The following is a 21699-nucleotide window of genomic DNA, read 5'->3' on the forward strand; positions in this document are numbered from 1 at the left end:
CCACCTCCAGTTGTGCTTTGCTTTTTCCCCTCCTACTCTCCACCGGAGCCCCAGCTGCATGTTGGTTTGGCAGTTGGAAGGAAGCAGTGTGTGCTGCCATGCACTGGGTCCCTCTTCCAGTCCCTTCCTCCATCCTGTGCCCTGTGGTCCATTCCCCTCATGATGCTGTGGAGGTGCCACGGGTTGCTGTGAAGTGATCCTGGAGCAGTGTGAGCTGTTCTCCATTTCTTCCAGCCTGTTGCTGCTGCTGCTCCTTGCTCTGCAGTGTTACAATCAATTTCCATGCTCTCTCTGCCTAAGGATCCTCCCGCAATGAGGAGGATTAGGATGTGAGAGCCTGTTAACTATGTTTGCTTAAGTCTATGCTTCTTGTTCGCTCTAATGATGTGATAATGTATTTTGGTAGTTGGCCATCTATATGGTTAAGTGATTGCACCTTTCAATGTTAATAAAGGAGCTGTTAATAAAGTGAAGAGTCTAGAGTTGAGGTCCTGGAGCCCTGGGACAGGGCAGGACCTTGGGGTCCCACAGCAGCACAGCTGCCCCTGCCCAAGATTCTCTTATTGGCTACTTGCCCCAGTGCTGCTGGAATGAAACCTGGGCTGGTTTCTTGAAGATAACAGTGAGAAGTTTGCTGTGCTGGCAGAGGGAAGGTATCCCTGAGCAGGGATGGAAACCATGCATTATGCATTGTGTCTGGGGGCTGTGCTCTCGGATTCCACTTCCAGTGTAGATCTCAAGGAGGGGATCACAGGCCCTGTAAGTACGGTGCTGTCCTAGCAAGGCATTTTCTGCATTGCACAATACTCTGTGAAAGATAATCTCGTAGTAGGATTGAGGTCTGGGGATGTGGATCCAATAAAATCCTCAGGATGTGCCAGGCTTGTTGCTGCTCCCATTCTGCTTTCATTATGGCTAGGAAGGGGCTCTGGGTGCTCCCAGGGCAGGAGCAATAGCTCAGTGCTGTCAGGCATCAGCCAGCTGTGGAGCAGAAGCTTTCCTATTGGAACATACGTATATAATACAATATAGATAGAGTTATAGAGATAATTTAAATTGCTTGTCCTGGAAGCATCAAGCTGGAAATCTCAATATGGGGTGCTGATCAGTAGTTACTATGAAAAATATGTTATTCCTAAACCATAACTGCTGGGAGTTCTCACTCCCAAGTCTCTTTAACAAACGAAAGCTCACACCAGACAGATTTCAGCGCTAAATGTTAAAACTACATGGATATTTCTTTTCTCCCCTTCTGCATGGTGTGTGGTGGTGTTTTCCCCTTCAGCCTTTTGGTCTGCGTGTTATTTAGTGAATGTACGGGCATGAGTTCTTCATATTTAATGATCTTCATGGACTGCAGGCCATTCTCAGTTGTTTTGAATACACCAATGTGTTGTGGGTGCCTCCCCATGTTTTATGTCTGCTTTCCTGGGCACTCCAGGGACCTGGCAGCCCCAAAGGCATTACTGCGAGTGGGACTGAGGATTGCTTCAGTTTTACAGAAGTGTGGGCGATCATCCATCTCGTGTCAGCTTGGAGATGATGATTAAAACCACTGTAAGAAGCTTAAAGTTACGCAAGGGGTTGGGAGAGTTACCGCCAAGCAGATGTAAATCCTGCGTCCAGTACGAGATGTGGTTATTAGAAGTGGTCCTGGCTGGGGGCAGAGGGCTCACTCTGCCCTCTTTGTTATCCAGTGCTTCATTATGTAACAGCCCAGCCATCAGCAGCATGATGATGTCAGTGGGAAGCCACATGGTGTTCCAGATGTCAGCGCAGCTCTGTGGGACTTGGATGAAGCGTGCTCACCAGTGGGTGTGAGGAGCCTGTGTGTCCCAGCAGTGATAGTGCAATGGCCAGCTTACAGCAAGAGGTGGCTGCAGAGTGGGATGATGAGAGTTCAGATAGACAAGAACTTTTGTGGTTTCATCCAGAATGCCTTTACTGCGTGGATCCCACCAGTACAACTGCATGAATCCCACCAGTACCACTGCGTGCTGTTCTCTGGTCTGAGGTGTGAGTGCTTTTTTTTGTTTTTTCTCATTGCTTTGGAACGTGGCTGTGCATCCCTGCAGCTGTGCTCCAAGCAGAGCCTGGGGGTGGGAGCTCACCTTGACTGCAGCAGTGCAGGTGTACAGGTGACATGCAGGATGTGCCCCTGCTTTGGGGATCACAGGAGGTGGCCCAGGAACCTGGCAGTGCTGTGCAGTGCTCCTGCTGCTGGGCTGCCTGCTGTCACTCCTCTGGGCAGAGAAATGACCTGTCTATTTGCAGGATGCATAGACAGACCAGAAATACTGACCTCACCCAGCTGGGGGATGCCAAAATGCAGCGGGGAGAGCTGACGTTACAATTGAAAATATCTTCTGCATTTTATGGGTTTATTTTATGGTTTTATTTCATCTCCTCAAGCTTAACATTGGCTTAATGCATATAATTTAGAAATACAATTTATATCCTCTTTAGTAATTACACTTCTCATTGTCTGTTTGATAATACTCTTTATGCCCTATTTAATCTCTTTATTTTGTCAGATGGCAGTACCATTAAGTCCATAAAAGCAAGACGGAACCTTTTCTCTTTCAATTGCACCTCTAAATATTAATTCCATAATACACAGTAGTACAGTGGGGAAAAATAAGGACTATTTTATGTGTTGTTTTTGTTTATGTAGACGGCAGGAGAGAGAAACCACAACATTCTTCTTTCTTTTTTATTTTTCCTTGCGACTTAAGTGAAGTAATCTCACAGCTCAGTTGTAGGATGTCGTTCCTAAAGCTATTAAGTATATTTGCATCTTACAGTGTTGGCTTTATTAAGGCCCACTGTGTTAATTTCAGGAGGCTTTCCTGTGAGCACACAGGCTGTTTGCATCAGCAGCCACACAACGTGCTCTGTGAAAGCAGAGTGGTTTTGTTGGCTGTCTGATATAGACCAAGTGGCTCCTGTTCAGAGAGCGGTGTGTGCTGTCAGATGGCTGCCTGGAGCTGCCTGCAGGAGGAGGTGCAGGTGGGATCCTGCTCAGCTGCCCAAGGAAACATCAGCATGCAGCATGCTTGGTTGGAATGGTGTGTGTTGTGCAACCTCCTGCATGGACACACAGTGTAAAGTGTGGAACTTGCAGCTTTCTTTGGTCATTTAGGTGGCATCATCCCTGTGCAGGCATGGGGTGAAATTACACACCTGGCAGCACGTGGTTATAGATTAGAACTCCAACTTAGCATCCCTGTCGTAAGTGAGGCTTGTTGGGCAGTGAGGAGCAGTGTGTCAGGTGGAACACAGTGCATCCCACAAAATGGTGAGATCTCAGGTAACATCTGGACTTGCAGGCTTGCATGCCTTTCCTCCTGGCTGCAGGACTCTGCCAGCTGCTGAACAGCATGGACATGGCAGAGATGGTACAATTGGCACTGGTGGGTCAGCGTTTGGCCTAGTGCTCAGTGAAGGAGCAGAGCAGCTCCTGGCAATGAGATGTGTGTATTGCTAAGAGTGATGGTCATTGCTCTACCTGAAAATACATGATGCCCATCTCAGGTGTGTGTCTGGCCAGAGTCTGAAATCAACGTGCTGGAAATAGGTTTGGAAGACCTTGTTTCTTGGTGTGCTGTGCTTCATAAGTAACTGAAAAGCGGGGATGGTGTAGCTTGTGAGTTAGAGAGAAAAAGGAAACTTCCTCCTGAAGTTGGATGGCGTAGCACTTTGGCTGCCCAAACCTTTCTTTAAAGGTGCATTGCTTCTGTTAACATGGATGCAATAGAGCTGATGCAGGGAACTTTCTTACATACACTGTTCTTATTTAAGTATTTGCATTTGAATGCTGTGTGCTGAGAACTTGGACAGTGCGAGCAGACAATTGGTGCTTATTGCAGATGGCATCTGAGAAATGGAGAATGCTGAGATCTCGGTGTAGGCAGCATTTATTCCCTTCTTCTGTATTTGTGTAGAAGTGCTTTAAAATCTTCCATATAAATTTGATTTGGAAGCTTATCTAAAAATGTATCTGTGAAATACATCTACTTTATCAACATGATATAGTAATATTACGCTATTGAAACAGTGACAAATAAATTGTACGATTGTTGTCTGTTGGAACTACCTGACTGTGGTGCACCTCCTGCTTTTCTTACATGAAGGAACAGCATTCCTCTCTCTGCTGCCTTTTGTTAGTGGTCCTCAACAACAGCTCAGAGAAATAGCTGTTTTCCTCACAGGTGAGCTAATGTTAATGGGAAGACTTAGGTGAGAATTAAGTATCTTTAAGACTTATTAGTAACTGATAGGCTTAGGTGCAAAGAAGCAGATTTTCTGTTGAGTAGCTTGTTGCTAAACCTCTAAGCCAAAACCTTGTTGTAATAGAACACTTAAGCAGTGAAGTACAGATGTGCATGCAGCCTGCCTGCCAACTTAATGTAGTGGTTCAGGTTTCCACACTCTCACCATCTTCTTTCTTGGAGGACAATTTTATTAAGGTGAATTTGAGGCAGACTCGCGCTGAATTTGATCTGAATTGGAAGTCTCAGTCCTTGTGCAGACACTAAGTTCCATGAACTACTTCTGCTTCAGTTATTCCTCCTTTTTGAGGCTGCAGCTCCTCCATCCTGTGCTGTTTGGAGGCGCGTCTACCTGCTGCTCTGTGCACCTGTGGGTAGCTCTGAGTCAAAGCCACAGAGGATCACTTGTGGGTACCCTTTAGTGACAATAGCACCTATTTCTGCCTTGGTTTCTCTCTCTTCTGGTTCATTTGAAAGCACTGCCCAGTCTACCCATCTGTTGGCTCTGGCTCCCCCAGGGAGCAGGAGGGTGTGCAGGTATTGGCCATGGTATGGGAGGAAGATGATGAGGAGGAGTAAGGACAGAGCTGGGCAGTGTTTGGGAGCCAGCCAGGGTGTAAGCAGATCACAGGTGGCGATTTTGGAGTGATACCAAGCGAGGAGAGGCTGCAGACAGATAGAAACAGGAAAGTAATTTGAGAACATGGCTATAGGCTGAGATCAAGGGGAAACTTTATCTTGATCTTAGTTCATGGAGGAGCGTGGGAGGGAAGAGGTGAGATGAAATGGAGGAGATGGGTCTACTGCAATCAAAACAAGGAGAAAAAAAGACTCCCCCATCCTAGGTGGGATGAGTAGATAAAAACAAGCTTGTGTGCTTGAAATTGGGTAGCAAGAGAGGAAGGCTGCGGTTGTGTGTGTGGCTGTGTGGTGGGACTGTGTGTTTATAATTCCATTAACAGTTCGTACTGTGTCAAAACCACAGGATTGAAGATAAGGGATTACTGAGCCCAGAGGAATGAGGGCTGAATGATGGTCTTGCCCTTCAAAGCTGGCAGAGTGCTGGCTTTTAAAATTGCAGCACCGTGTCTAGTCATTCAAATAGATAACATATATTTGAAGGAAGTAAGCACAGAGCAGCTATAAAATATTTCAATATTTGATTTTCTTTGACTTCTGTGAAGATGTTTTGGCAGATGCATTCTATTTTCTTACGAGAACTTATGAAGAAGGAATAGTGCATCTCTTGCATTTCCTGACTGAAATTGAAAGGCAAATGTTGTATGTCTAGTAGAAGCTTGGAAGCCATTGTGTCATTTTATTGGTGGAAATAGATGGCTGTTCGGTTCAACTTACTCTGTTCTGCTTCGCAGTTGAAAGATGCATGAGTGTTATGCAGTCTGGGACTCAGATGGTTAAGCTGAAGAGTGGAACCAAAGGGCTCGTTCGTCTCTTCTACCTGGATGAGCACAGGACCTGCATCCGATGGAGACCGTCCAGAAAAAGTGAAAAGGCAAAAAGTAAATGTATAATCCCTTCTAATTTCTTGGGAAGTTGAGTATTAAAGTGTGGATTACAGATGGGACAGTGAGTAATATGTTACGGATCAACTGCATAAATGCAATCCCCTATTATGATTCAATGTTAAAAAATGCTTAATGACTTTTAGCCTGAATAATTCAGAGCTGCTGAAAAGCAGAGTGTGCTTGGATGGTTAGACAAGCATATCAGTTTGTGACTTCTCTTTTCCCCACAGTCGTCATTGATTCTATTTACAAAGTGACCGAAGGCCGTCAGTCTGAAATCTTCCACCGCCATGCAGAGGGGAACTTTGACCCGAGCTGTTGCTTTACCATTTACCATGGCAACCACCTGGAGTCGCTGGATCTGATTACCTCCAACCCAGAGGAGGCTCGCACCTGGATCACAGGACTGAAATATTTGATGGCTGGGATAAGCGACGAGGACTCGCTTGCGAAGCGACAGAGAACTCATGATCAGTATCCTTTTACTAACCTGAGCACTGGCTTTCAGTGCAGTATTTCTTGTTTTTTAGTGAATTTGGTACAGGAGGTTCATCTGCTGCCAGTTTAACCAATAATTTTGCCACTGATTGGGATGAAAATGTTGGATAAGTGTGACATAGATGCATACATGTGCAATAAACATTAACTGTGCCTTGGGGACTGGATGAAACTCCATGGAAGTCAGTGGGCCCTGCATTTAGTTAGTGAAATCCCTACCATGTAGTCAGAGCACATGTTTATAGTTATCTCAGTGAGTACTCTAACCATGACTTTAAAGGGCCTCCAGTGCAGTTCAGCAGTAGTGTTACTCCTCTGTAGCTCTTCTTTTTCCATGTCTTTTATGTATGCAGCCTGGCTGGTCTGAGGGCTGCTGTGCTACTGACCACTTGGTAAAGCTTCTGTGTCCTGAGGTGTCCATCATGGAAGGATTTATGTCATCTTCTGTTTGCTCAGCTGTTCTTTTATTCTCCTGCTTCAGATCACAGGTTTTAATGGAAGGCATTGCTTTCAAGTTATTTACTGCTTGGAAACTTGAATTTCTTAGCCTTTGCCCAGCTGAAATTCTAAACTTTTTCAGTCCTTTGGTAAAATGGCAGGTAACTTGCAGCCCTCTGTTTTTCTTAGGTGATGTGTGTCAGATATCTGTGCCTACATTGCAGCCTCCAGTGTTTGTCAGAAGCACAAATCTTAAGAGCTCCTTAAGTATTTTTGTAGGCTGGTAACCCAAATGAACTTCTTGTAAAGATTATGGTCCCTGAGTATTTTCTTGGTATGTTTTCTTCTGCAGGAGAGCAGACTAGCATGTTAAATACAAAGAATGCTCTTCCCTCTAACTAAAAAACAAGGCAAAATCAGCACTTAATCTCGATAATAATTGTTATCTGTCTCTTTTTTTGCCTCCCAAAAGGTGCCAGTGATTGTTTGTAAATATCCCTCCTGGACAGCAGACACAGTAGATGTTTTAAATTTACACATTCAGTGGTTAATTCTGATGCACAGATCCATTTGAGGGATATATTCCATGCTCTGTTGCACACAGACTCAGCTTGCTATATTTATCCACGGCTTCTCTGAGCTGCACATATCTGCTGCATGTTCTCTACTGGTGAAACATCCCTTCAAACCTTGTTTTTGTTACGAGTGTGGCAGCTTGGAGACAGCCCACAAAATGACCACGTTACAGTTCCAGTTAGAGAAAGAACTTAGCAAAAGCTGCTGAGGAATGGATGTTCAAAAAGGGGGCTAAAGTTACTGCTTAGAACATGGAGAAGTTAAAGCAAAATTAAGGGAAGTATGTATGTCAGAGTAAGTGCAGCAGCACTTAAAAACTACTCTGAGTGCATTCTCAGAGGAGAAGTTAATGTCAGAATGAAGAGAGTAAGGGAGCAAGCATTATGAACCTAGCTGGAAATAACTGTCATCAACTGATACCAGTTTTAAGTATTTAAATTAAACCATTGTCCATAGCAAGGGTAAGGATGAAAATTGGTTCGAACACACACAAACCTTCAGAACATCCCCAGAAATGTCACTGTGGAGATGTGCCATATGCAATGTAAAGAATCAAGTCCTGTTTTCTGAGCTCAACAGCTGCTAGCTTTGATGTCATTTTGTCCTGGATGTATAACTGCTATCCCTTTTCTCTGTACAAATTATGATGTCATGGACTTGCTGCACTGTGGGACATGCGACAAAAAAGTGAGGGTAGAAACACTGGAGAGAAAGCAGCGGTCAAAGAAGTTCTACAGAGATGAAATAATTACTGAGTATACAGATGAAAGAAATGCAGGTAGTTTAAGAGGGAAGAATGTGGAAAATCAAGAGTGGTTAGTTGTTATGGAGGCTCTCATTAACCTCTGGCTCATAATAGTGTACTTTGCCTGATTTGGTTGAGTCTTCTTTATTCCAGCCCTTTGCATTAGATTAACATCATCTCTGATACAGATGGCTGTTGGGCTTTTGTCCTGTGAGTCATGAAACCAGTGGCCCCCAGATGTTAACTCTGTGTAGGTCACTAGTCCCGGTTCCACCAGCGTGGTGGTGCAATAGTGAGCTGTACAAGGAAAGGTTCGGCAGTAAAAAAAGTGGTTTGGCATCAGCACAGGGAGCACCATGTGGGTAGCATCAGATCTTTGCCAGCAAGGAGTTTTTCATGGCATACCCCAATATCTCTAACACAGACAGTGGGATATTTTATTTCTCCTGTTTTGCTCTGACTTGAAAGACACATTTGTGACATCTGGGTTGAATAATGCTCAGTTTTTCTCCCTATCGGAATCTAAGGAGTTGGAGAACTCTTATGCTGCTGAGTCTGAATCTTGACCCTTACCTGCCCCAACTGCTCTGCTTTCCTCTTCCAAGGGGAGATCACCCTCTTGTACCTTTCCTTGACATGTTTGCAGCTGGGTGAAACAAACTTTTGAGGAAGCTGACAAGAATGGGGATGGGCTGCTGAACATCGAAGAGATCCACCAGCTGATGCATAAGCTAAACGTTAACCTGCCCCGCAGGAAGGTCCGGCAGATGTTTCAGGTTGGTGACCTCTAACACCCACTGTTACGGGGGTGAGGCAGTGATGGCTATGGTGTGTATCTGGACAGATCCAGAACAGGGTCTGGAAGTTTGGATGTAACAGTGTGCCCTCCATGCCAACACCTCACACTTTTTTTCCTAAGTCTTGTCTTTTTATAGACAAAGATACATGAGAATTCTGGCTTAACAGAATGAGCTACATGGAAGAGAATCCGTTGATATTGCTTCATAGAAGAGTATTCATTATTAGTACTTCTTTAGATGCGTTGTTGTTTTCATTGCTATGAAATGAATTATTCTATGCTGGCATTGATAGGCGATAAAGTTGTTCTATTCAAAACTTTTTTTCATTTCCTTTATGGAAAAATATTTAATAGAATCTGGCTTTATGAAAGCAATTACAGATTTTTAAAGCTTCCGTTCTTAGCCAGAATCATTTTTTTAATGTCTGTTGTGTGAAAACAGTTCCCATTTTCCACCAGCTCATTTGTTTACACTGTATGAAAGGAAAGACAAGCCAAGGCATCATGGTGAGCAGAATACATTTGGTGTGACTCTTCAGAAACAGCCCTGCCCAGAATCCAGTTTACTATAAAAAGTGGGGGGCTTGGAGAAATATTAATCAAACAGCTTCTGTGAAGGGAATGCAAAACGTCATCCTTGGAATGTAAAGCAGACCAGGTCCTCTTACTGCATCTGCTATTAGATGGGCTCCTCTGCCCCAGAAGGAGGTTGGGCATGGACTGGAAGAGCTTTCTTGATAAGGTAGAAGTGATAAAGAGATGGAGATGCTTACTCTCCTTCTGGAGAGGGCTTTGTTTGGAGAACCAATGCAGAGACAAGCCACCAGGCCCAGACAAGTTGGTGTTAAGAGGACTGCAGAGAAGGCATTCTGACTTGCACAGTAGCAAATGGCCTTTTTAACACTACTTGGGGATGACAAGGGGGCTTATAATGAGTGAGAAAACATTATCTTACAGCTGTGAATAAAAGGTATTGTTTGTAGGAACATTAACACATCGCTACACTTTTATTTCATTTAGCCATCTGCTTACGCTCAACAAGAGCTGCAGCTTTCCTGAAGTTTGGTCATTGTGGAGACCTAGATAATGTTTGACAGCAGTCCTCCAGAATATATTCTTTGTTTTGAAAATCCAAAGCAATCCTCTTAGGCAGATGTTCACAGTGCAAAGCTTGTATTAACATACGTTAAGTACTGTTTTCTTCTCTTCCTACCTCTGAGGATAAAAAAAACTGCAATCAAGACTGGGGCTGCTGGGGTATTTTTGGTGTGCAGTCTTATTGCTGCTGCAGCCTTGGACCCCTGCAGAGAGCCGACAGGGGGATCAGAGCGCTGCAGCTTGAATTACCATTAATTTAAGACTGTGGCCTTGTTCTGAATGTTTTTAAATGTCAGACTCTGTTAGAGGAAGCCAAGGGGTGAAATTACAGTGTTCCTTGCTATGTTATAATCCAGGATAACTGCAGGACGTAAAGGTGGGCAGTAGATCAGAAAAAAAGCCCAGGGTGTGCTTCTTTACTTGGGAAACAAATTCAGAGCTGAAGATGGAACCTTGGTGGGGATCCACGGTAGTACTGTTCTCACCAAAAAATCCAACAGGTAGTATTATCATTCTGATGTTATTTTAGCCTATGTGTATTAGGATTTGAGCCTGCAGATTAGAATTCATTATATTTCTGTTCCTACGCATAAATCTTGTTCTGCTTTGTTCCCTGAATTCACTTGCATCTGGCATACTTACCTGAGCGTCTTTACCTCTTAGGAAGCTGACACAGACGAGAACCAAGGAACTCTGAACTTTGAAGAATTTTCAGTGTTTTACAAGATGATGTCCCTGCGTCGAGACCTCTACTTACTGCTCCTGAGCTACAGTGACAAGAAAGATCACCTCACCATTGAAGAACTCGCTCAGTTTCTGAAGGTGGAACAAAAGGTATGGAAATATATATCCATGCATATCTACATGCATATAAATCAATTCAAGTATAGGGAAAAAGCGGTATGAAAAAACTTTAGAATGGAACACTCAAAATCCTGAATGCAGGATGAGCTACGGGCTGCAACGCTCTCAACATTTCTTCCTTCCCCTTCCCCCCCCACACACACAAAAGGAGAAGCATGATCTCCTGAGATGGATCTCAAGGCTGTGTTCTTCAGCAACACCTTGCACTTTCTTTGCCCCTTCCCTTGTCTCCTCCCTTCCTAGTATTAAATGTTAAAGCAAATGTACACTTCTGTGTTTTCAGAATGCAGATATGATATCAGTGATCTCAGGTGAGGCAAGATTGCCTTCAGAAGCTGGTGGTGGTTCAGATTGTAATGCAGCACTGAAGGGCCTTCAACCAAATGGCAGCTAGCTTTTGCTCTTGTCTAGCTGCTTGGCAGTCTGTGGGCAGTCTGTCCAACTCCATCTGCTGCTCCTTTGGCAAGGCTTTTGAATATTCTGCAGAGTGAGGATGGAAGAAAAGGGTTGGGGCTTTTTTGTTAATTTGCTAAGCTGGTTTTCTGTTGTTTTTTTGTTGTTGTTGTTTGTTTTTTTTTAAAGAATTCCCTGTTGCCCTTACCCAAGAGCTTGTGAAACAGATTACTTCCACTTAATTGCAGTTAAACTCACCATATTGAAATTGCAATTTTATGGCTTCAAATGTCAGAGAAGCAGAAAACAGGCAAAAAATAGGCTGGTTTCCTGGAAGGTACTGCAGTCCTCTTAACCGTGAGTAGCTGTGAGGGAGGAACATCCCTGGATGTGCAGTCATGTCTGCATGTCTGATTGCTGTCCCACTGGGGGTGCCCTTTCCTAATATGTCGGTATCAGCTTGGAAGCTGCTCCCCTGCTAAATGACAGATCACTTCTGTGGCAAGGTCTCCAGGGGCTTTTGACTGATGGCATCTCATACTTGGCTTTGAGTTCTGGATAAAATAGGTGCTGCATACACTATCTTCCCTGTTAAAGAGCAGCTTTGTGGTGGCTGGCTACTCTGCACAGTATAGGGACTGGTGTCACTCTGCCCCACTGATTCGAGCCCCCTGGCAATGCTGTCCTGTATGCAGACTCTCAGCTTGAGGCTGCTGTCTGTCCTTCCCCTCCTTGCTGCTGTGTTCATGTCACACCAGGTGCTTTTTTTCACAGTCAGTAGAGACCTCTTTGCTGCCCCTGATGATGGTTTAATGAAGTTATGCACTTTGGTGTTGCGAACCTGAAGTGTTTGGTTCTGGTTCTGTAAGAGTAAGACCGTAAGAAGAGTGTATCCCGTGTGCCTGCTTACCACCTGCTGCTTTCCTATGGATCAGTTACTTTGCACTGTACCTCACATCTGTGCTGAGGAAACGGCCACCTGCTGAGATCCTGCCTCCAGCAACGTTCTCTGCATGCTCCAGGAAAGTTCACTGCTTGTTGTACGCTGGTTCCTGTTCCACTTCTTGTGCTTATACAAAGGGATAATAAGCATACTGACTTATGTGATAGCTCCATATGTCGTGACACTTTTCTTCCAGTCTCAGTGTAAGATGTTGATGTAGGGATTTGCTTTGATTGAATATATTTTGATTTCCATATAGAATAATTAACTATTAACAACTGGAGGCTAAACCTCCAGTCTGACACAGGCTCATGAGTTGGCATCCTATCTGGGTACAGCTGTCACCAGCATTACGCTGCTTTAATTTCTACTTTCTTTGTTTTCTAACCATTCTTCATATTCTTTCCCTTATTTTCTTTCCCATGGGAATATAGAAAATGAGGGTGATTCCTGTATGTAAAGTGTAATGAGAATAAATTGATAGTAGTTTCCTAAGTCTCAATCTCTCAAGCTACAGTTAAAAAGCACAAAACTTGCCCTTAACAGATGCAACTTTGAACTAGATCAGACATTTTCATTCTTAGAGCACACACATACTGTGCTTCTGGTCTGTCGAGGAGTGGTGTGGAATGATGAAATTGTTAATTCTAGTCAGCCTCTGCTGAGGAAAGGCCACTCTGAACGGTGTTTGCAATCAAGCAGCAATGTCTACTTGAGCTGGGATAATCAGTTATTTTCTCCATCAAATTGTTCTCTTTCCCATTATCCTGTGTAATTCCAGCAGTCATCTCATGATATTGACTTAACTAGGGGATATAAATAAAATGTTTGGGCAAGGACAGGCAGTGTTTCTCTGGACAAGAGGAAAGCAAAGGGAAAGCTGAAGGGTGGAAAGACTGGGAAATCTCTCTTCACATTACTACTTCTTTCAGGTTGGGTTGCCGTATGAGTTGGATTGCTCACTTGCTTTCCTTCTGTTACTACATTCCTAATGTTGACACATCTAGTTGCTTGTTTTTTTTCCCCTTCTCTGGTACTTTTTCATGCTTAGGCTGTAGCCTGGAGGCGCTATGAGATGTGGTTGGTCATGGCACCCACGTTTCTTAGGGAGAGCTCCTCACTTGGCAGGATCAGGCCCTTACAGAAGACCAGATCCAGAGAGTCAGCCTGCTCTTGGAGGATTTCCATGCTGTTGAATGCTAGTGCTGGGAACACTGAACTACAGGAAATAATGGGAAGTGCAGATCAGTTGGAGACTATACAGATGGAGCAGATTGAATGGAATTGGTTTTCCATCTGAGGGAGAAGTCCATTGTAAGGACAGGGTTCACAAAGGGACTGGTTTTTGTTTTCAGGAGTGAAGGCTGCAGAACCTGCAGGGTGAGTGGTCTCCCTCCTGCCTCTGCCTGAAGGAGTCATGTTAGCAGAGATCTCACCCTGGGTGAGACAGGGGGCCAGACCACACATTCCTCTGCTTCCAGACTGCTCCTCAAATTGATTTGCAGAAGGGTGGCTGAGCTGACTCAAGTGTGCAAACAGTAAACAGAACAGTGGTACGACTGAGCTGCCAAAGTTTGGTGTCATCGTTACCATCCTCTGATATAATTAGTAGAGGAAATAAAATATGCTCAACCTTAGTTTGCACTTTGGATCCCTACAGCTTGAGGATGAAAAAAAGATGACATGAGTGATGAAAAGTGCTTTCCTCTGGTTTCAGAGGAAACGTGAGCATCTCTGGTACTCTGGGCCCCATTAGTCAGGCCTTTGATTGGGAACGTCCTGGAGCTGATGACAAAACTCCTGTTTGTTTCAGAAGAGCTGCTCTTTTTCGTTTGGGAATCTAATTATTTCTCTCATAGCCTGTATATTACTCTCCTAGAGAGTGAATTCTCTTGAAAGTAATGAAATCACAGGAGTGGAAAATACTGGAAAATGAAATCGAACCCTGCAGATCTTTTTGCATGTTTAAGTAGGTTGTACTGAAGAATAGTACATCATAGTTCTCATTGCAAGGTGCAATGGCTGCACGTTTGCACAGTACAAGTACTGTTAATTGTGCTTAGCAGCTATTTTCTTTAGTCTTTTAAACTGAAATGACACAGCTTTTAGCAAGGAACTCTACCTCTCGTTCCTGTTTTTCTCCCAAAAGGTAAGAGCCACCAGGCTGCTGGAGCATTGATGAAAATCAAATCAAGTCCTATTACAGTAGGATTACTGGCTGTTCCCTCCCTGTTTGACTCAATTTGGTGTCTGATTACAAGATTTTAAACTGGCCGAGGGTAGATTCTGACATGCTGGTCACATAGTAGGAAAAATAAATGTACCAACACTGTCCTGTTTTGTGCAGATGAGTAATGTGACACCAGAATATTGTCTTGACATCATACAGAAGTTTGAAGTATCAGAAGAAAACAAGGAGCAGAACGTTCTTGGGATTGAAGGTAAAGCCTTTTGATTTCTAAATTATTTTTATGTCCTGATCTGTTACAGTGGAGTAGAAGGGCTTTAACAGTGTTTTCATGTTGCCTGTGGAGCAGTCGGCTGCATAGGTGTGCATTTTAATGACAAAGGAGAGACAAGGGTAGATGGGCTGAATTATGTCTGGCAGTATCAACAGCCAGCATCATGGCTGCGATGTGTTGCTGCATAACAGAGTAATTTGGATGCCTCAGGCTTGTATAAACTTATTGCCAGCTGTATATTTTTAAAACACAAACACAAAATATGTAATTTATAGTACAGTATGTTCTAACAAAGTAATAAATGCAAAGTTTGCATTCTGCTCTGTCTGTAGAGGTGGAATCTCAACTGTATGGTCCATTGAGTTATGCTTAATCTCTACTGTATGGTCCATTGATTTATTCTTATGTGAAGTAACAGAAGATCTGTTGCACTTAATCCTTGAGTCTTGTTAATGTATTCTTTTAGTAACTTGTTTGTTAAAGCAATTGTGGATGGTTTATTTATTCAAAATTCAACTTAGTAACTGGAACAAAGCAGATTAAATGCTACGGTCTGTTAACTTGCCCAGAAGATACTCTCATGAAGCAGAGTAATTTGCTTGGAGGTTTCTGTGGGGAGTGGGGAAGTTCCTCCACACAGAGCTGAAGGTGGGGAGGCTGCACCCAGCATTTGCAATCAGTTTCTGGCACGACTCTGGGCAGTTCCCTGAAAGTCGCACTGAAATAAGGTGACATTTAAAAGTATTTATGAAGGTTTCTCTGTTTTGATCTTACTTGCTGCTTTCATGTTTGAGTGGCTCTCCAGGTTGGCCAAGATTTTGAAATATCTTACCTCTCACGTTCTCAAAGGAGATATTTTGCAGACTTTCTTGGTTTGATTCTGATCTCATAGACAGTGCCATAAACCAGTACCATCTTCTCAAACAAACTTACAGCGTAGAGGAAAATGCGATGAAGAGAATTTTTATCTTGCTGGACTGTGTAAGAGTCCAGCAAGACTCTTTTCTCCTGTTTTCTCCTACCAGTTCTAACAGGACCCATCACCTCTCTTCTGTTCAGCTTATCCCTGGAATGGTTTTGTCTGAACTTGAGGAGGCTGCTTGAGCACATGACTTAAACTGTTCATTGGGCACAGGGAGATTCTCCACTCTTTGGGAAAGATTTCACCTGTGCCTTTTTGTCATCATTAAGAGTCTGAACGAAACACCTGATCTGCAGATAGGTGGTAGTGGGTATATAGATAAATATGAGGTATAGGAAAATGAATCCTTGCTCTGTGATTCATTGATTTGAGGAACAGGAGTTAACACCATAAAAAGAAGAGACAGCTACTAGAGTGTGAACTGTTTACATGGCAGCTTTGAAAAACTGTTTCTGTGTTCAAAGGTTTCACCAACTTCATGCGCAGTCCTGCCTGTGATGTTTTCAATCCATTGCATTGCGAAGTGCACCAGGATATGGATCAGCCCCTTTGTAACTACTTCATTGCTTCGTCTCACAACACGTACCTGACAGGAGATCAGCTGCTGTCCCAGTCTAGGGTGGAGATGTACGCACGAGTGCTGCAGGATGGTTGTCGATGTATTGAAGGTATGTTTTTAGTATAACTTGCTAGTTGTGAGAGGTATTTTCAGCACAGCTAATGACAAACCTAAAACAGTCTTTACTATCTTGTTGATTTCAGATAAAATCAGTTGCAAAAATTTCATTTAATATAAGAAAAGTGTGGCTTGTTTGTTTAAACTTAATCAGAGTAGCTTGAGTAGATTGAGTGAAACTTCCTGACAGCTGCATAGTTGGGTACATGAATTCTGCTGGCAAGATCAGCAGGTAAATATAAGATAGTTGGCGTCTCTTAACATCTAGCTTCTTTTTTTGTCTTAAAAGTGGATTGCTGGGATGGCCCAGATGGAGAACCAGTAGTGCATCATGGGTATACACTCACCTCTAAAATACTCTTCCGTGACGTGGCAGAAACTATCAATAAATACGCCTTCATCAAAAATGAGTAAGTGGAGGGTTGGTTTTGAAGCTGGACCTGTCTGTTTTGTGTAATGAATCTCGCGTCAAAATTCAAATCCAAGAAGTGTGTGTAGTCCATTAAACACGCTGAGAAATTAGAAGGCTGATTTTGTTCCTCTGTTTGTTGCCTGCATCATGTTTATTGTTCAGCTGCCTGAGCAGTACTGTCAGTGAAGCTGGAAAGTTAACTAAAGTTAGGAAGACCTTCTGTCTGTTTTCAGCTCAGTTGTACTTTGAATAGTCAGAGGCTGTTCGATATCTAGCGATCATCTTGGTTCTTTGTTTGAGAAAAAATTCCCACTTGTTTCCCATGGGAAATTCTCCTTGAAAATCAATGCTGTAGTGCTCTCTACCTAAGGAAATACTTTATTTCAGTAGGAATTTAACAAAGCTGTCTTGTAATACAGAGATGAGTGGTAATGTTTACATTCTAATTTGCTTTCCATGGTACTATATAACAAAGTTTATTATTGAAGTAGTAGGGAGTTGGGCCATGTATGTATACACAGAGGTCTCAGAAGATCATGAGTAGGTATGTAGAATTTTGAATAGCTTGGAGAGAATAAAGGCCTGGAGGAATTGGATCCTTATTTGGTGCATAGTTGGGCTGTGCTGCTCCTTGCTGTACAATTTTGGGGCTGCCAACAGTTTAGAAAAGAGCTGGGCAAGAATTAAGCCATTATATACAGAAATAATGTCACTAGCTCAGAGAACATTAACTGAAAATTCCTGGAGCCTGTGAGAGTGTTTTGGAAGGTACTGCCAGATATTTCTGCTGCTCCCCAGCCTGGTCATCTTTAGAGATTTGGTCTGGCTCACTGCAGCTGCAGTTAAGACAAAAGCAAATTGATCTTGCTGCTATCATAAAGGCTTTGGAAGATGAGCAGGGAGATGTTAACAAGTGCATTGAATCTGCAGATTTCAAAACACTTGGTTCTTGCAGTGTATGAAGACCACAGAGGGCAAAGGAATATTGTGATATCTGAACAGAAATACACTGCATTGCTGAGGAGCTTTATTGTGCATTTCTTGGTCTGTGGCTCACACTCGCTGATCCTCTGTTTCAAACACTGGCACCTGTGTGCTCCTGGGATGGGGTTGGAGGTGAGGGCAGAATCTCCTGCAGCGACTGTCAAAGGGATTCTGACTGCGCAGGAGTTTGGGAGTTCATGTGCAAAGTCCTTCCTCCCAGGGGGAGTTTGTTTCCAGGCTGTTGACAGTGTGAGAGCAAACTGCTCGAAATGGTTTGTGGTGAGCTGTGCAGCTCTTCTTTCTTAAAGCACAGTTATGTCACTGTCTGGGGTTTTGTTTCTAGGTTTCCGGTGATACTGTCTATTGAAAATCATTGCAGTATTCAGCAGCAAAAGAAGATTGCTCAGTACTTGAAGGAGATACTTGGTGACAAACTGGACTTGTCATCTGTAGTCACCGGAGATTCCAGGCAGCTTCCTAGCCCTCAAAACTTGAAAGGGAAAATCCTAGTGAAGGTAATTTGCTACTGATGGCACATTGAAAATCCAGTGGGAGGCGGTGCCTAGTATTTATTGTGTGTCTTTGGGGAATAAGTTTATCTGTACCACCATGATTGGTACAGATGCAGTGAGTTCAAATTCAAAGCTTTTCACAGAGATACCAAAATGGTAAACTTTGGCCTCAGCAAGTGGCCCAGGACACTTCTGTGAGTGTTCTAACAGGGCAGTTATATCAACAATAAGGTAAAGAAAATTCTTTCTTCTTCTTCAGCACCTTATCTAAAGGTCTTCAAGTCAGAGAAGCTGATTTTTTTTAAGCCATAGCACTGAGTGAAGGAAACAGAGATTTGGTAAAAAACCCATCTTTAAGAACAGGAGGAAATGGGGCAATTACCTGATGATTTCTCTTTTTCTGGTTTGTCAAATGAATGTTGTTAATGGGTATTTTTCCCTGCCATTCATATTCCTGTAGTGTGCAGACAATTTATACAAGGAAAGATTTTATGACAGTGCTTTGGAGTGATGTAAAATGTCTGAAAACTTGCATTTTCATGCATTGCTCCCTCACCCCGCTATGAGCAGTAGTTCATGAAATGAAACAAAACTATTTTCATGGTTCATCAGTTGCATTTATGAAAGAAGAGCACTTCAGAAGGTGGCTAAAAAGCAGCAAGAGAGGAGGCTCTGCAGCACTGTAGTTAGTGTTGTATGCAGTGTGAGTTGTTGGAGCCCCTCTGTGCAAACAGATTTGCTCTTGAAGGAATTTCAAAGGCTGAGATGGCTGTAATAAGAAAGCAATGCTAGGCAGGCCGGTGGGAAGATGATTAATAGAGTTGTAGCCTATAAATTTGTCTAATTTACTTTGGCACATGAGAATTACTTCGCTGTGAGCACTTGAGATACCGTTTTTTCTCCTCTATCCTCCGTGTTGAGCTGTCTATAGCAATTCACAATAGATCTGGTGTTAGATTGAACATTTCAGTATTTAGCAGAGATGTGACTGATTTGGAAAGCCTTCAAGTGCTCAGCTTTGGTTTTGCATTTCACTGAGGCACTTTTCTTGCTCTTGAACCATGTGAGTGTGCAGTGTTGGTGTTTTAGGGAGCTGAACAAGATAGCAGTAATGCCAGTCATTGCAAAACATAGTGAATCCAGATTGAAATATGTCACTAAATAAAAGGCAAGAGGCCTGGTGCTGTTCTGGTCTTCCATGAACTTCTGAGCTGCTCTTCCTAGCACATCTGAGTTTGCAACTTTAGGTCGATTCTTCAGCTATCAGTGGCTGGAGCCTTGTGATTGGTTTCAGAATGGAGTGCAGCTGGGCTGATGTTTGTAGAATGAGGAACTCTGTTTTCAGCATCACAGAATCTCAGCACAAAGCCCTATCTCCCATCTCCAGTTCAATTTAAACAGTCATATTAGGAAAGAAAAATATTTAGCTTCTGGTTGAAGTACGCTGGTTTCTCTCTCTCTCTTTTTTTTTTTTTTTTTTAACTGTTATTTATGCTGTTCTATGCATTTCTTTTGAAATACAATATTGACTGATTAGATTAAGAATTTCAAATTATGGCCATAATTCTTATTTTGCTATTGAATATAGAAAAGATTTCTGGTAATACTAAGGGACTTTAGGCCCACGTAAGCTCTGAAGTCATTAGCAGAGCAGCATTATTCATTTCAGAATGCAGTCCTTAAGTCAGTCCTCTTCATTTCCACAGAAACCCAGTTCTCGTCTCTCTCTGTCTGTGATGAAACAGGCAGACTGCAAGTGTTCCTGCAAACAGGGAGGATGACAAGACACGTAATAGCATAAAAGTTTGTTTTCAAAAGCATTAACCTGGCCTTTGGGGCCAATTTATTGAGTAACAGACAGCAAAACAAGAGGCAGTACCAAAAGTTACGTCTTGGTAGGTTCAGAATGGGCTGCAGGAAAGGGTTTTCAGCGGAGCATAGTGCAGCATGGGAGGAGGCTGCCCAGAGAGCTGAGGGAGCCTCCATCCTGAAAAGTTTGCAAGATTTGGCTAAGCAAAGCTCATCTAGAGCTGTGATGGTCCTCCTTTAGTGGGAGGTTGGACTAAAGACCTTCAGAGGTCTACAGACAACATTGCTACAGTTCTGAATTTGGGCCTGGCCAGAAGTGGTCAAACAGGGCAATGGCAGTGGAATGTTCCAGTAAGTATAATTCATCTTTCAGATCCTCAATTTTTTTTTTTTTTACCAGAAGTAACCAATAACCTCTGATACTCACCACTCTAATCAGATGTTGGAAACTAGACATGGAGTTGAAGTAGTTCCTTTCTGATGTAGGTATATGAAGCACAAAGTAGAGGATTAGCAACTAATTTTGGATTTCTGACTATGCGCTTGCATGAGCATGCAATATTAAATTAAACTTTGCTGCTTCATTCATGTTGATGACTACTTGCAATGAGTTTTTTGTGTATGCATTTTCCCTTCTGATGCAGAGCCTATAACATAGTCTCAGCTTCTGAGTTTTGAGCTTTATTTGAAGTATGCGATGGTTTGCTTGCTAGAGGTAAGCCTGAAGCACTGGGGAGGCAACTTTAAACATTCATTGACACTCACTGGCTCGCTCCAGAGATGGGAGATAGTGTGCTTTTTTGGACTAGCTTGCAAATGTCTTCCAATAACAAGCTAACAGAAGTACGTCAACTCCTTTTGAAGACATCTTCTATGATAATCTGGCTCCTTGAGCCAGTTTGCATGAGATTGTCTGAATTCTAAGCTCTGACCACTTTTAAAGTAAGCACTAATTGAGTTAAAGGGTATTTGAGGCTTTGGAGAACATAATGTTGACTGTGTGAGTATTAATTGTGAATATTTTTTTCCTCTGTTTTAGGGAAAGAAGTTGCCGTACAGTCTTGGAGCAGATGCCGAAGAAGGAGAGGTTTCTGATGAGGATAGTGCTGATGAAATTGAGGACGACTGCAAGTTGAAATCCTGCTATGTATGTGCATGTACACATCTTCTAGAACTACTGTTTCTTGCATACGTGTTTCATAGCCCTACTTGCTGCTGTTAGCAGACTGTTTTTAAACTTGGACTTCTAAGTCAGGTCTTTAAGATGCAGGAATTACATAATTTCACATTTTGATAAGGACTGAATTTGTTCAGAAATGCAGAACTTCTCATTTAAATCATATAAATGACAGATGTACACAGCAGCCTGGTGCCAGTGCAGTGAGCTTGCTAGGCATCTTCAACAAAAGATATTATCAGGGGAGACTCAGAAAGAATAGATCAAATTCAGATTAATATTTAGGGAGCATAGTGTTGTTTATCTCCACTTCTGAATGTAGCCTGGTGATTTTTCCCTGCTGCCACCCAGAAGCACCTTTGTACAATTCTCATTAGCTGTTTATGGCTTGCAAATTGAGCTTTTAATTTGTCTGTATTATTTTTGCCTGCTATTAGCAATCAACAGACTTTCAGAGTAGCTGGGATTTGCTTTAGAGGTAACAGAAGTCCCCACCTGAACTGGTTCATAAGAAGGGAATGTTCCAGTTTCCAATTCATTGTCATGTGCTGTTGAACAGGAGCACTCTGTAGTCCCCATCTGCTTTGCTAACGT

At 42.9% G+C, this 21699-nt stretch overlaps 1 protein-coding gene across 12 annotated transcripts in view; it reads left to right on the forward strand.

The window, feature by feature from the left end:
- The window catches only part of PLCH1 (phospholipase C eta 1), a 77308-nt gene that overhangs the window by 20506 nt on the left and 35103 nt on the right, over positions 1–21699 (forward strand). For 10 of the 12 annotated variants that reach the window (XM_085513702.1, XM_085513701.1, XM_085513703.1 and 7 more), the window contains 9 exons: positions 5645–5791; positions 6028–6271; positions 8701–8830; positions 10615–10785; positions 14499–14592; positions 16000–16203; positions 16501–16621; positions 17951–18122; positions 20968–21075. In XM_085513702.1, the coding sequence (XP_085369828.1) occupies positions 5645–5791; positions 6028–6271; positions 8701–8830; positions 10615–10785; positions 14499–14592; positions 16000–16203; positions 16501–16621; positions 17951–18122; positions 20968–21075 (1391 nt within the window). Of the gene's footprint in view, positions 1–5644; positions 5792–6027; positions 6272–8700; positions 8831–10311; positions 10452–10614; positions 10786–14498; positions 14593–15999; positions 16204–16500; positions 16622–17950; positions 18123–20967; positions 21076–21699 lie in introns of those variants that run through there. The other 2 variants (XM_085513699.1, XM_085513700.1) reach the window with 2 other exon arrangements.

Source organism: Coturnix japonica, chromosome 12, assembly GCF_054131305.1.
Source record: "Coturnix japonica strain WE chromosome 12, WE-NBRP24, whole genome shotgun sequence".
Taxonomy (NCBI): Eukaryota; Metazoa; Chordata; class Aves; order Galliformes; family Phasianidae; genus Coturnix; species Coturnix japonica.